Here is a 15,838-nt window from a genome sequence, read left to right as displayed (position 1 = left end):
GATATATAAGGCTTACATCTGGCAAAGTGAGAGAACATGAGAGCATAGAGTACCTATTTATGGGAGGACTGTCACTGGATGGTGCGACACTCTCAGGGCGGGAGGGAAGTCCCAGTCAGGCAGCCAGCCAATGGGAACAAGAGAGGGAAGAGCATTCAGTGAATAGGGGAAGGAGGGTAAAGTAGGGTGGGAACTTGTCGTGGGAACCCGAAGGCACAATTTGTGCAGTCCCAATGGGTATACGTTGATTTAGTAGTCAGCACCGTAGTAGTTCAAAAACTGTAGTCCAAATCAAATACCCACCATTATCTAGCACAGGAAGGTAGCGGTCTTCTTTTTGCTTTAAAGTTGTTGTTTTGATGTTGTGATGCATGCAGTGTTTAATGAAGTGGGGCACTCTGCATATGACCGCACATACTAACAGTGGTGCTAAAGACCAACTTATTACCAGGTTGAGTATCAGTGCTTCGGTTTAACCTCATCAGCATCCAGAACAAGTTATGTGCATAGTTCAATGTTTTCAAAAGGGTGAATAACTGTATATACGCCAGAGTGACGTCACACTGTACCTGGGGTGCACTTCCACATCACTGCATCAAGGAACTATTGGAAATCATCACTAGAATATTATAAGCCGATTTAAGGTTGCTGAAAACATCATGAATAAATAAAAAAGCAGGAGAACTTCACGGCTTCCTTTAGGGTTTCCAGATCACGGTAAAAATATTTCATCTGTGAGCCAAACTGATAAGGGAGTTTTAAGACCAATATCAGGACAGATATTTGGTGTTTAAAAGGACGACATATAAGCCAATATTTTTGTTCATTTTAGACAGTAGGTTGTAAGTAAGTAGTATCAAGTAATATTTTATTTCAAGGCAACCAGAAAATAATCCCGAGAAAGCATCGAACCACAAACTTAACACATTTTCATGTAAATCCATATTAGCTACCTATCTTAATCGTTTCTGGTGATTAAGAACCCTGCAATGTACTTTATATGCTTTTTGTTTTTGCTCACTACTGACTTCTTGGTTTTAAATATATTATTATTGATTATTATTTAACTATATAATTATTACTCTGTACCTTTCACTGTTTGAGAGGCAAAGTGTGAAATGGTTACGGTATCACTGATGTCAACAGACAGACACAAGAGCCTGTTTTATTAAAAATATTCACTTTGGCATCTAAAATCTAGGTTTGCTGAAATAACTGTCACGGGGAAGCAAATTATATGTTCTACAGAATCCTAAATTCTGATAATAACGTCAGAATGAGCAACGGTGCATTACAATTAGCAAGTGTCCCTGAGAAACTGTTTTTTCACACCTTATGGCATGTCTAAAAAATTTAAATTGCAGAGAAACAAAATGACTAAATGGCTCCTGATATGTATTTTTAACATCTAACTTATGCACTGATTCAGTTTGTCAAGAAAATATTGTAAAGATGGAGAAAAAGTTACAGTAAAATGTGGTTTTACTGGGTTTATCCCCCCACTACACCACCTGTTGGTTAAGGTGAGACAGGGTATGTTTGGATTCCTCCAAAACGACTGACTACAGTGAATGCCTTCGGATAAATAACAGGTGACTTGTTCTGCCCACTACCTACTGGACGGGCAGTGGAGCACTTTGTCTTACATCTGTTTGGGCTCTTCTATCACAAGGACAAATGCAGAAAATCTTTCCTCAGTGTATTATATTTAGGTTTGGATCTACTGAACTCTTCTCTTGTTTCCATTTTCTGTTTTTATTGATTTCTTTTTGTGTAACCTTTTACATTTTGGGACTATTTTGTTTTGTGATATTGTATTTATTTTTATCAGGCTATGTTGTTTTTAATGTTTTTAAGCTGCAGTGCTATAGTAAATTCCAGTACAGTAAACTTTTGGGATAAAGTATCGTAAACATCTTTATTCATCTAGTCTGTCAGAGCTTTAGCATGTGCAATGCAATCATACGTTTTATGAATCTATTCGTTAAATAAAAAATAAAAAATAAAACAAAAATGTTGATTCAAACTTTGCAGTCTTGTTTCCGAGTTCATCTCCATGTGCGCCTAACGTTGCTTCCAGAAATGCCATTTTTAGATTGTTCCTGGGATGTCCTGCTCTGAACATCTGAGCTTGAAAATCTGCAATGTAGGCTCCTCTACTTTGTCAGAATGAAATTTAACTTCAACTTTATTTGGAGAAAGAGGGCACAGGTGCAGGGAGCCAAATCTAGCAAACGATGCAGGTGGTCAGCAAAGACTGTGTTGAAAAAGCCAAAAAACTCACATGGTTTAGGCACTGCTGTGAAACAGCGCACAACAGTGTGTGGCATCATTTCAGCAGCAAACATCCTCCCTCGGTCTTTGCAGAGCTCGGCACTGACAGTCTGACCCTAGGGGATAAATTCATGGTGCGCAACCTCTTGAATGTGCGAGAAAGCAAAACGTCTGCGCTTATACACAGCCTCTGGGCTTGGACACTGTGGTGCTTTCCAGAGAAAACCTCCTGTTTGGTCTCCAACTCTTTTCAACTGCAATGGTCCTTCATTTGAGCTGCATCTGTTTCATTCATTTGACAGAGAAAATTATGTTTGATCTCCACACAAGTTCAAGATCATCGTGTAAAAAAAGCCAAAATAAAACAAAAAAACCTTCAGAGCATCTTCATACTGCAGCCAAACCGGAAGAGATGCAGATTTACTCAAAGAGGAAAGACGAAATCTGCCAAATTTAAATCATGCATGATTTATTTAATTTTATTTATTTATTTATTATTTATTTATTTATTTATTTTTTTTTTTTTGGGGGGGGGGGGGGGGGGCGGTAAATTACATTCAGTAGGATTCAATCCAGCTGTCAATTCAACTAGAAGGTGCTTAACTTCAGTCCAGTTTACAAATTATAAAATGGACCATTAGCCACCTCAATGACTATATTTCAATGCATAAAGACTAAAAATATATCTCGCTAAAGAACAATTTATGGATCTTTTGCTAATCTCTGGTCACAGGAATGTGTCTTTAACAGACAAGAAAACATGTTCCTTCCCAGAATAAACCAAAAGTTCAATTAACCATGTTCACAAAAAGCAAATAAAAACCCTGTGCATATACTGTATCTTCTTGCAAATGTGCGGAAATCCCTCCTGCAGTATAGGACAGTGCGTGCTGTACAGTAATCCAGCCTCTTAATTTTACACATGTTGGGTTTAACTCAGAAACTTGTGCCTTGGGGAACAGAAAAGCTTCATGCCATTCCAGACATGCTTGTCTGTCTCAATAAAGACAGACAATCAGTGGTAATAGACATTACTACAACAGCTGGCAAGTGCTGCACAATGAAGCTGAGTGGTGGCTTCACTAGCAGGTTATTACTGTAGGAAGATAACAGTCTGTGAAAGAGACAGAATTGTATTTCATTTTCATTTCATTTCAATTTGAGAAGGTCATGATTTAAAATCTAATAAACATTTTAACTGTACACAAATTTAAACTCTGACTTTCTGTTTTCAACCCAAAGACGTGTTACTGCTATGAAGTTTACAATCAGACAAAAAAAACAGTGTCTGCACACATAGATCACAAACATATGAATAAATATGTTTATAAAGTTATGTTGTATGTTTTCATACAGCAGGTGTTACACAGGCCTTCTGCAGTAAAGCAGTTTTTGTGTTGTTATTTCAAACTGCTCTCGGTGATGATATAGACCACTTCTTGGAAAGTGCTTTAAATAGCAGGGGTTGTTTTATCTCAAGTGGCTCCTGTGGGAATAAAACCCATTATCTATGTCTTCTAAAGCTGGAATACCTTATACATGATGCCTCTTTCAATTTGTGGCCATGTTTAACACTGTCACGGCAGAGCTGAAAAAATATTACAGTCTAATAAATTTATCTTCCCGACACACCTTAAATTTTAATGCTCAGATGGTTCTGGTGGTTTAATTGGCTAACAGGACATCAGTATATGAGAAACACTCAGAGGGAATCATTCCAAGTTTTGTTTTTAACCAAGAACCAAGAAAAAGTGCAACTATAAGACAGAAAAAAGATAAACATCAATCAAAATCGGATAAAAACTCTGTATAACAAAAAGAGGCGTACCTTAAAGGCATACTTGCGGTTGATGTGATCCTCAAGTCCCACTGGTGAAATGACATAGCTGGGCAGAGGAATACTGCCCAGGACTGACTCCTCTCTGCTGTCTGGAGATAGAGCGAGAAAGAGAGAGAGAAGAACGAGAGAGGGGAGGTCAGCGGGGTAAGGTGGAGGGGGAAAAAAGACAGGCAAGAGATATAGAGGACAGGAAGGAGCGACAGAATAAATATCACTCATCAGCCCACTAATTTCCTCACTGCCAGCCACCAGTATCACAACACTGACAAACACGAACTCGTATGACATCACTCATACCACAGTGTATGCCAAACAGTAAATGACCACTCTGGCATGCCAGTGTCACAGAGTTAAAGCTCCTCTGCTCCAGCTGGCAGCCGGCCGCCTGTCCTCAGCCTCTGCCCCGTCCAGTTTACACGTTGAGATCACAGTCAGCACATGCACATGCACACACACACACAGATCTGTCCTTTGTAAGAACCATCACTGATGCAATACGGTCTTCAACTTTTACCCTTCAAAGAAAAAAAAAAGTCTCCAAAAACACTTCGCAGTGTTTTATAAACAAAAATTCATCACATATTTGTTTTCCACTGAATATTGTAATAGCATGCTAGAATGTGTATGGTAAGGACAGTGTCTCCATGTGCGACGATTACCACATCGTAAAATTTAGCAATAGCATGAAAATGTGTGCGTGTGCATGCAGCACCTGCGTATGTGGGCGGTTTGGCTGAGAGGTGATAAGACGGCGCTGTAGCTAAAGGAGTAATTGGTTAAAAATAATTCAAGGACCTTTGAAGGGGACATTCCCTAAATGGTGGGCAAGATAGTGGGGTCTTTTTTATCTGCTCTGCCACGTCTGTCTCACACACTTTGCGGGGTATGACATACAGTGTACAGCCCCTTGAGTCAAATTTGAGTTGCGATATTGGGCTTTAAAAATAAAACTGACTTGACTGAAAACAGACCACAGAAGACATATGAGGGGAAAAAAGAGGAAGAAACAAAGGGGCCTCGTTCATCAATGATCCCTGCACACAGTCACAGTCATTTGTGAAAACAGCGCGTACAAATATTATCTTGTGTGTGAGTGTGCATAAATTTCGAAGCTCTCAGCACCATGCGTGTGTAGATTGCTCCCATGAAGGACTACTTACAAAATGCAAACGCCGCTCACACAATAAAACTGCTGGAAACGCAAAAGCACAATACCAACTAAATAATCATCTCTAATCTGAGAACTTTATTGGAGAGCACATTTTTAGTGACAGCAAAGCCCTCCAGAGACTGATGTGCAATCACTAGATTCAGTTTGCTGCAGCCAGTCTTTCATCCCAAGTGCCATCAGCTTACTCCAATATTAAAGAAGGACAAAGGCCATGCAGGTGCAAACATAAGACTTACTGATTCTGGATTTTCTGCACTCTCAGATGGGTCTGAATAAAATTGTGCATTTCAGTCTAGTAAGAGTTGTTCATAGGTTGTTCCCACAAATACCACTATTTTCTTTTCTTTTCATGTAAGCAGCAACAAGTCTATTAAAGTAAAGTCGGCTTCCATACATGGGTAAGGGTTAAAAATACTGAGAAGTTTTAATATTTTATTTTATTCTAATTATAATCTGAATTTCTAGAACTCAGTTTGGCATTTTCAAATTCTTGTTTTCCCATAACCATCGGATCAAAACCCAGAAAGAAAATGACAAAGAAAAGATGTGAGAATCATTTTCAGCAACTGCTAATTCATTTTTATATATGCATTTAATTGCGTAATGTTGTTTTAAGGAGTCAGTATTTTCATGCAAATATAATGTTGGTATTAAAAAAAACTTACTGTAAAAGCTCTGACATTTATCATCAAAACAAGAAAAGTCCTAATAAAAAACAAAGATAGCAAAGCCGTATTTGACTGTTTGGGTAGGAAAGGGAGGAGATAAGTCGTGTTGAAGAGAGAGATCAAGTGTGCTCATGTTGGGAGGAGAAACCTTTGAACTGAGCGAGAAGACAGAAAAAAGGGAAAAAACAAAAACAACAGAATTGATTTCACCCTCCTGTCGAGGTGAGCAGGCAGAGGAGCGTGTCCCAAATGTTTGGCTATAACCATGGAGATAAAAATGGTGTGGAGAGATAGATAGCGACAAGCAGGGAATGGTAGACCAATTGTGATGGTGTGTGTGATGTAGAGCATCGGTGTAAGCAGTGTGTACATGTTCAATGGTTGGAACCACATAACAGATATAGAGATTACTGCTCACCTAAAGTGAATTTCTGGCTGCTTTGACAGCTGCAGTTTACCGAAACCTGTCATAGTCTACTTTGATCTTTGTCCTTTAACCTTTTGCATTGATTGTGGATCTTTCCATCCTCTCATAATAAACTCTCCTCACCGGAAGTGTATCATTTTATGCATTTAATTTTTCAATCAATACCATAGAGAAACATGCAGAGTATAATACAGCCTAATGCAATGGCCATTTTCTCGTCTGCATCAAGTTCTACAAAGTTTGGATGAGACACTGCGAGCTACTGAATCAAAGATAAGCTACTTCATGAAGGCTGCAGAGGCATGCCAGTTATGATGTGTGATTTCCTTTAATGATGTTTCAATTATTTTGTCTTAAAAGGAACTTTTGAGGATTAACAGATTATAACTTTTCATTTAAACTGCTTCTTCTTACACCCTGCTTGGGCTGGCTGTGTCCCAGTGTCAAAGTACATCGGGTTGGGATAGGATGGAATTTTTTGGCTTGCTCTTCTCCTTTCTTCATAAATGTCAGTTCTGGCATTATTATGCAAAACACATATTAATTAGGGGTGCAACGATATTCGTATCGATATTGAACCGTTCGATACAGTGCTTTCGGTTCGGTACGCATATGTATCGAACAATACAACATTTGTAATTTATTTTATCAATTTTCCTTCTGACGATGCTGTCTGTGTTGAGCGCTCAGTGAATCTGTGTTCGACTACTCCGCCTAGGCTGCACTGTCGAGCGCAGATCCACTGAGCGCTCAACACAGACAGCATAGTCAGAAGGAAGAGCGCAGGGCACCTCCCCCACCCTCATTCAGATCTGGCGTTTGGAATTATTTTGGTTTTCATGTGACGTATGACCCTGAAGGTAAGCGAGTCATGGACTAAAGTAAAACAGTATGTTGGATGTGCCATGCAATGCTCAATTACATTGGTGTGAACTAGTGTGCTAGCGCAGTTAGCTCGTTAACGTGTTGGCCGTCTAGCCCCATGCACGGGGCGATCGGCGGTAGCTCGTTAACGGAGATTTGCCGTGTTGTGGCGTTAAGGTCATTTCAACGAGATTAACCTGAAAGCACTAGTGGGAACACAACGAATATGACTGCACATTTACGCCGACATCATCCTAGTGCAAAGACAAGTGGAAGCAGACAAAAACAAGCAAGCATGCTACTAACTTTAGCCGAGTCATTTAGACAGCTGTTAGCACATGATTCTCCTTATGCTGCTGAGAATATAGCCCAGAAGAAGCGGATAGTATAGCTTTTATTTTGGAAAGAGACATTTCTCTGTAATAAACTCTCTTTTCCAAAGATGAGTGATTCCTCAATCAGATACAGGGCTTGCAATATCGCTAGCCCGACGTCCCGGAGCTAGCGATCTTTCCAGTCGGGCTACCAAAATCTATCTCTTCCCTGCCCGTCGGGCTATTGTAGGAAAAATATATGTCAATGCTTTTGCATTCTTTCAGAAATGTAGCTGGGTAATTATGTCATTGGCATCGGTGAGCCACTGTCAATATGTGACATATTGAAGTCGCGTTTGAATTTGCGCTTGTTTTTTTGCTTTCACTTTGCAATCGTGCGAACTGTGAGCGACAGCACTGATCTGTGAGTGATGATAATTTGTGCACCAATTCCTCTGACATCGTCTTATTAATCGTTAGCTTACTATACAAACATGACAAGTGAAATCTCCCGCAGCTTAAACATGTGAGAGGTTGATCGCGCAGAGAATCGCTGAGCTTATGTGAGTGCGTGTGTAAAAGCATTTCAGTTCTGCTGAGCCAAATAAGACAGGTCAGGGTGAAGAAGTGACAGCCAAAGAAAAGCTTACCACAAAACGGAGAAGTTATGACAAATCAGACTATAAGGCAAAAAGAAAGTGCAGCTTTATGGTTTCATGGACAAAAGAATTTCTGTGGCTGCAATATGACGAACTATATAACCAGGGCTGCACATAAGTGGTCCGCAGGTGCGCATTCGCTGTCAAAATAAAAAACACGCACAAGGGTTAGGGTTAAATTTAAAAACTGTACTTTTGAGTTAAAATATATATTTATAATTTTAATAAATGACAAATTAAAAATGCATGAACATTTTTTTGTATCGAAAAAATATCGAACCGTGACACCAAAGTATCGAACCGAACCGAACCGTGAATTTTGTGTATCGTTGCACCCCTAATATTAATGTGAATAATAATTAAAAAAACAAATATAAAACAAAAAGAAATTGACTAGCAAGACGAACCTGTAGTTTATAGAGCTCTCTTGGCAAATCAAATATTATTGGCACAACAGGGCATTCAGATCCCACACTACTTTCACTTAACATTCCACAAAGACTTACCTTTGTAGTAAAACAGACAGAAATCAGCCAAGACAAACCATTTCCTCTTCCAAAGACGCATCCCAGAGCTGTCCTGAAAAAGAAAGAGAGGTAAAGAGTTTAAGTGAAGAATGCATAAATAATAAGACGAGAAGTACCACTAACTGGAGAAGATAACAAGCAAGACTAGAGAGCTCTTAAATAAGAAGAGAGAGGAGGTAATGAGAAAGGAAGGAAGAGCCTGAGAAATAAGGATGCAGAAAGGGGAAGTGAGGGACAGTAGTAAGGTGGGTACATGCAAAGGAAAAGAGAAAAGACAGAGGGGGAAGGGAGTGATCATTTGTCCTCATTCGCTGGCTCACTGAGTCTGCCATGAGTGCTTTACTGCCCATTTTGTCTTTTATGTCCTTTGGCTGAAAATAGGTCCATTTGAAGAGCTGAGCAGATACAGCAGTGGCTGAAGATGTATGATGCTACGACCATATAATACAAGCATGTGAGTGGATGAAAGGCATAAACTGCATTATGTCAGTCTGGCCATGATAGTGGACATCTGTGCATCAGTGTGTATAATTATTTATAGCAATGTGCTTATATTTATGTGCACCAAAATAGGATTCAAATTGTGTGCATTCATGCACCCCAGAGCATTTTAAAGGGTTTCTTTCTAATTAAAATATAATGTAATTGCAGTAAATAGATCGTGTGCACAGTTGCGAGTGTGCTACTGTCTGTGTGACTGTGTGGGCATGCCTCTTTGTGTGGTCATTAAAATATTGCTTCATAGTAACATCACTCACTGTTTGTCTTGTACGGAGGCCAAGAATCTCCCAGTGGGATGATGCCAACAACAGATATTTTAAATATAACTTCAAATAAACAAGTAGTCTCTAGTAACAGGCTGTCTGTGATTAACAGCAGGTGTTCAGTATTGCCAAAGCAAAGGAAATAAATCAAGAAAAATATCAAACTGGGTTACTGAAGGAAATGTTAGAGAATCATGCTGGATTAAGGGATTGCTGACTAAAAGAAAGCACAGTACCAGTAGTCTCATAAATACTTTAAAAGTATACGACAATTATTTGCTCCATAACTACTATTATCAGGCTAATTGCAACTTTTTTCAGCATGACAGTATTTCATTAAATGTCTGCAGGCTGTTTAAAGCTATATGTTTCATATATTTATAGACATAGAAGTTAAAAGCTATATATCTATAGCTGAATTTAGATTTCAAAGAAAAAAGAAAGACATTTTATATAAAACGTATTTGGTTACTTTAAAATAATAATTGCCAAATAAGTGAACAAAAGTATTATCTAATGTGCTAAACACATTTTTACACTATTATGTACACTTTTCACATTTATTTTCATTTTTAAATCTTAAACTATCACAAAGTTGTCCTATTCAGGCGTAAAAAAAGCAAATCAAGCAAACCCAGTTCAAACTTTATCAACATTAGTCTTGATGTGACTGTATGCAAGTTACAATTGGTGTTTCCGTTCGAGTGTCCCAACCTGTTTGTACAGCCATCCGCGGACCACCACAGGGACGTTGGGATTCCTCTTGATGGACTGCTCTCTCTTCCCAAAGCTGTGCACCTTGCCACTGGACCGGGAGCCCTGTAAAAGACAGAAAGAATATAGAGAGATTTTATGTGACATGCGTTAAGTTAACAGTTCATCTGTATATTTTAATACAACTTCTGGAGCCTTACTGCAGATTTTTCTCTGTGTAAAACCACTTGCTGAAGGCTGACAGCCTATTTTACAGGAAGCTGGAAGCAAACAGGGGTGAGTCTGAAGGGGGCCATGACCACATTAATGTCAAGGCTTTTGTAATATTTTTTCAGAGTAAATGTGAAAAAAAAAATACAATATTGTGTTAATTAAATTAACATTTAAAAAAATATAAGAATAAAAGCTTTTTTCATAAGCCAATAAAAATGTTCACTGGCCATTAAACTCTGAGCCACTGACCTGAGGGTTGTTATTCTGGATACTGAATTATTATTAATATTAATCAATGTTTGCAACATAACAACATCTGTTTTCAGCAGCAGAAAAACTTGCTTCCTATTAATCTCAGAAAGCCTCCAAGATGACAGAGCAAACTTTTTTTTTTTACTTTGATCTTTGACTGTACTTAAATAATTTATTTCAATATGACACGTACATAAAAGGGTTTAGTTGGCTTTTTTTTTTGGCAGATGTTGTATGCAGTTAAACCTTAAAACACTCCAATTTCTGAAATGGAAACCAATGAGCCGTTCATTGTGAAAGACCTGTGTTTTTTTCTCTTTGGAATATGTATTATTTCTCATTAATAAGACAAAAGTATTTTTTGACTCGATTATATGATGGAATAAACAACAGGGAAGCGTATCTACTTAAATTCTGAACAGCTTGATTAGAGCCTGTCTGACTACATTAAGGATCGGAAAATAACCAGCTTCTCTACATAAGAGAAATGAGGCCAATTTTACATCAACTAGCAAATGCACTGTTCCACCTAAGCTCTCTGGGAATAGTGCATGCTGACCTCAAACCTAGAGACACAATGGTTATGGACCGCCATCAGTCTCCCATCAAAGGACTCAAAATTGCTGCTTTCAGTCAGAGATCTGGTAGCCACTGATAGCCAGCCCTCAGTTGAATGTCAGCCGCTAAGTGTCCCCCCTCTTTCCCTTGGGACGTATCTACTTTTCACTATAAACACGCCCCTTTCACCCAAATGCACAGTGTCACCATGAGATGGTGCTTTCTTCAAAAAAACTTTGACTTGTATAGTTAGCTATAGATGATTTTCTCTGTATTATTGTAGGGTCTTTGCCTTATAATATAAAACTCATTGAAGGCACCGTTTTGATTTGGCGCTATGAAAAAAATGAATTGAACTTCAAATTCTTTTGACAGTTTTCGTAAAGAAATAAAGAAATCATTTTTTTGCACACAAGCTTCCTCGTAGATCCCAAACCAGATGTGGAAGTTATTTTTGAGACTGATAGAACTTAATTTTTCATTTAGCCTATTGCTTGCTGGGTCGTTTTTCTTCAGACCTCTGTTTAATCATTAGCATGTCCTTCAATTTTTCTTTTAAATTGCAACTTAATATTTTGATTTATTCTTTAGATTACGTTAAAATCTTATATTGTGCAAAAGTCTTGCGCGATCCATAATTTCTCTAGATTTTACATAATAGCGCCCAGACTTTCACCTAGCTTGTTTGTTTTTTTTTTAAGTGCTCTCTGGTTTTATGAAGGCGTTTCAAAGCTGCTCTTTGGACACAGACTAAGTTTAGCGGCAGACAACTTGAGTAAGCAAGCTTGAATGTGATCATTAGCCATTAATTTATTGGGAAAACGTAAATGGCGAGAATTACCAATAGTTTTAAGCACAGTGCCTGAGCTATGGAGTTCACTCCTACAGCAGCATTTCACTGACCTTATTAATCATCAGAAATATTCACAACAAAGTGCCACATCCCCAATTAGGGCGCATTTAAATTTAAATTTTGCATTTTATATAAGAACATTAGCAGTGCAATGAAATCATGTTTTTATGCTTTGAAGTCAGCAAGAATGCAAGCATCAATTTCTGTCTGGCTTTTTTGGTGTGCACAACCGGTGCCTTATTTGATGCAAACTCATATATATATATATAGTGTAGCAAGCCTGTAAATGAATGCATCTCCACGCTGCTTTACCATTACTACTGGTTTTCCTAAATGCCGCTTAGGGGTGTTACTACTCATGCTTGCATCATCCAGGCGTCCTAGACGGGGGATACCAATACGATCACCCATCATTCGGCAGTCGGTCAGGATTCAACCAGGGATCCATCATGGCCCTGTTGCTGATGAGGTGGCCATTTTAAGTGGCTGTATCTTAGCTGCTGCAGCTCATCGGTACCATTCATCTACTGTGCTAAATTAGCTTGGTTAATTACCTATATGACTGCACTAAAGGCACCTTGGCATATTTCTTCTCCTTAACACAACTGTGGTCAAAAAGGCAGCAAGAAAAAGCAGGACAGTTTACTGTGTTACAGTAGGTTATATTTGGAAATAGGCTGTCTGTGTCTCATCAGACCATTCAATCTTACTTATATCACTGAACAAACTTTCACCCACACTATGATTTTCTCTTTTCGGCTACCCTTCTTTTTCTGCCCTAGTTGTGATATAATTACAGCCATTATATGAGCACAGACAATTTTTCCACCAGATCTCTGTGACAGTCACTCTTGCTATGACATTTGTCTGACATTGACAAAGCCTCTTTAGACTGGCAGGCAGAAGGTTAGGCATGTGGGCTTGTAACCTGCAGGTCAATATTTCAACTGCCAGACACAGGAAAGTCTGACCTTTGAATCTGACTGACTACCATCAAAAAAAGTGAGGGAATGACTGCAAGAACACTGGGAGTATTAAAAGACTGTGTTGATGTGCATTATCTTTGTAAGGCTTAGGAAGAAAATCCAAAGATTCTTTTTCAAAATGACCAGAGTAAATTAAAGTTCCTTAAAACAAGGTAAAACCTCTGTATCCTCATTTACTTTAACCTCCTAAGACCTGAACTCTTCCATGGCATGCATTTTTAATTTCTCTTTGATATTTGGGCTGATTGGGACCCGATGAATGTAAAAACAAAGAATTACCAGATTTTTTTTTTTTTCCTTATTTTTGTTTCTAAGACAAATCAGAACCACATATGAGGATATTCATTTAACATTTTGATAGAACAGTAGCAGCATAATGTCCTCGTAAGTGGATATCAGGCCCTTGTAGAGCAAAATTGAGTATTTTGGACTAAATAACCCAAAATGTGATGTCCATATATGTGGACGCCAGGTCCTAGGAGGTTAAGATGACCTTGAATATCATAACTAACTTATGCAGCTGTAATATTGCATTTTGGGTTATAATACTCGAAGGTGCAATATTAAAGTTTTTTTAAACCAAGGTTATTGCATAAATTCTTTTTAATTAAGTTATGTAAATATATTACTATTAACTGTCATTCTCATTCAGAGCCAAGGAGATTTTATACCAGCTTCCACTGGGTGAAACCAGGGGCAGATTAATAAGATTTAGGTGGCCATGGGCAAAACTTTTGGACCCAGGTGACCTCCATGTTTCCACTGTGTGATTTTGTTTTTTTCTTGATTTTTGTTTTTTTTATTTACATATATTTAGTAAAGTTTTACTAACTGGAAAACATCAAGCATACATGAAATAAACTGAAATAATATTTTGGATATATAATAATAGAGGTGCTGACTTAAGACATTTTAACTTTGGCTCAGCTGCTGCAGTGCAGGTAGTAATTACAGGACACTAGCACATTAAATTCTGCAGATTTAAGATAAGAGAGATAAGATAAGATAGAACTTTATTAATCCCTCGGGTGGGTTCCTCTGGGAAATTCGACTTCCAAAAAAAGCACAGCATCGACAGAAGTTACAGTTACAGAATTGTTTTATATATATATATATATATATATATATATATATATACACACACACACACACACACACACACACACACACACACACACACACACACACATAAATACAGAGACAAATATAAATAAAATATACAAAGGGGATAAATAGAATAAATAGGAATAAAAAATAAAAATACAAGTGAATTGCACATTTCAAGTATTGAGTCTATTGCACTGTTGACTATTTACAAAAAGTATTGCACAAGGTATTGTACAGTGAGGTGAAGAGGCACTACAGCTTAGTTGTTCCCCCCTCCTTTGTCCTCCTGTTTCCCCTCCCTCTCCCCTCCAGAGAGGAGTTAAACAGTCTGATGGCGTGTGGGACAAAGGAGTTTTTAAGTCTGTTAGTTCTTGTCTTGGGGAGAAGCAACCTGTCACTGAACAGACTCTTCTGATTGTTTATGGCCGTGTGCAGAGGATGCCCAGCATTGTTCATAATGTCCAGCAGTTTCTTTAATGTCCTTTTCTCTGCCACTGTCACCAGAGTGTCCAGCTTCATGCCGACCACAGAGCTAGCCTTCCTGATCAGTTTCTCCAGCCTGGATGAGTCCCTCTTTGCTGTGCTGCTCCCCCAGCACACCACAGCATAGAAAAGTACTCCAGCAACCACTGACTGGTAAAACATCCTCAGGAGCTTCCTGCAGATGTTAAAAGACCTCAGCCTCCTGAGGAAGTACAGTCGGCTTTGGGCTTTTTTATACAGGTGCTCTGTGTTGCATGACCAGTCCAGTTTATTGTCCACCCACAGCCCGAGGTACTTGTACTTGTTGACCACCTCCACCTCCTCCCCCTCTATCTGAACCGGCAGTGGACCTTCTCTGGACCTCCCGAAGTCCACAACCAGTTCCTTAGTCTTTGAGGTGTTGAGTTGCAGGTGGTTTGTGTGACTCCATGCGACAAAGTTCCTCACCAGACTTCTGTACTCCTCTTCCTGATCATCCCAGATACACCCCATGATGATTTGGGGTGCTGGAAGGTAGTGCAGTATTTAAAAGTGAGGGGAACACTGTTAAAACAGGAAAGGACTTTGACAGAAGACAGAAGATCATTATGTCAGATAACGGCAAGAAAAATGCCTTGAAAGCAGGTAAATTTTAATGTAAGGAATACTCTGACAGTAGAGCAGGGCGATATTACCAAAAATATTTATCACGATATATATTTGAAAATTTGCGATAACGATATAACCGACAATATAATTGATGCGAGACAAAATACAACTCCACAACATTACTAGCGCAAAAAGACAACCTTCCATTTATTTTCACTTAAACAAGAAGCTGGTTTTTATGTACATTAAAGCTTTATAAAAATGTAACAGTGCAAATGCAAATTCCTTGCTGAAAGTTTAACCAAAAGGCATTTCCAGTAGAAATGGGCTGACATATCCTGAGCATAACCATGTATAATATCCACTGAAGTTAAAAAGAGGTGCTTTGCAACATTAAACTGCAGTGTGCAGTACGCATTTTTCGGACCATAAGGTGCACGGGATTATAAGGCGCATTAAGCGAAACAAAGCAGTCAGATAAATCAAACTTTATTAAACTCATTCTTCTTGCTTCCTCCACTTCTGTACCATTGATTCATTAATGTTGAATTCTCTGGCAGCTGCTCTATTCCCATG

General features: G+C 38.6%; 1 protein-coding gene across 8 annotated transcripts in view; it reads right to left on the bottom strand.

Moving 5' to 3' along the window:
- Positions 1-15,838, bottom strand: part of LOC147325130 (pleckstrin homology domain-containing family A member 7-like) — a 143,197-nt gene that overhangs the window by 30,234 nt on the left and 97,125 nt on the right. For all 8 annotated transcript variants that reach the window (XM_086299461.1, XM_086299453.1, XM_086299454.1 and 5 more), the window contains 3 exons: positions 10,223-10,327; positions 8,724-8,796; positions 4,103-4,203 (listed from right to left, as the gene is read on the bottom strand). In XM_086299461.1, coding sequence (XP_086155587.1) covers positions 4,103-4,203; positions 8,724-8,796; positions 10,223-10,327 — 279 coding nt within the window. The remainder of the gene's footprint in view (positions 1-4,102; positions 4,204-8,723; positions 8,797-10,222; positions 10,328-15,838) is intronic.

This window comes from Aulonocara sp. 'chitande type north' Nkhata Bay, linkage group LG7 (genome assembly GCF_057382095.1).
Source record: "Aulonocara sp. 'chitande type north' Nkhata Bay isolate Kocher_YH1m ecotype deep benthic linkage group LG7, A_spYH_male_GT1.1, whole genome shotgun sequence".
Taxonomy (NCBI): Eukaryota; Metazoa; Chordata; class Actinopteri; order Cichliformes; family Cichlidae; genus Aulonocara; species Aulonocara sp. 'chitande type north' Nkhata Bay.
This window is presented reverse-complemented; position numbering and strand designations above follow the sequence as displayed.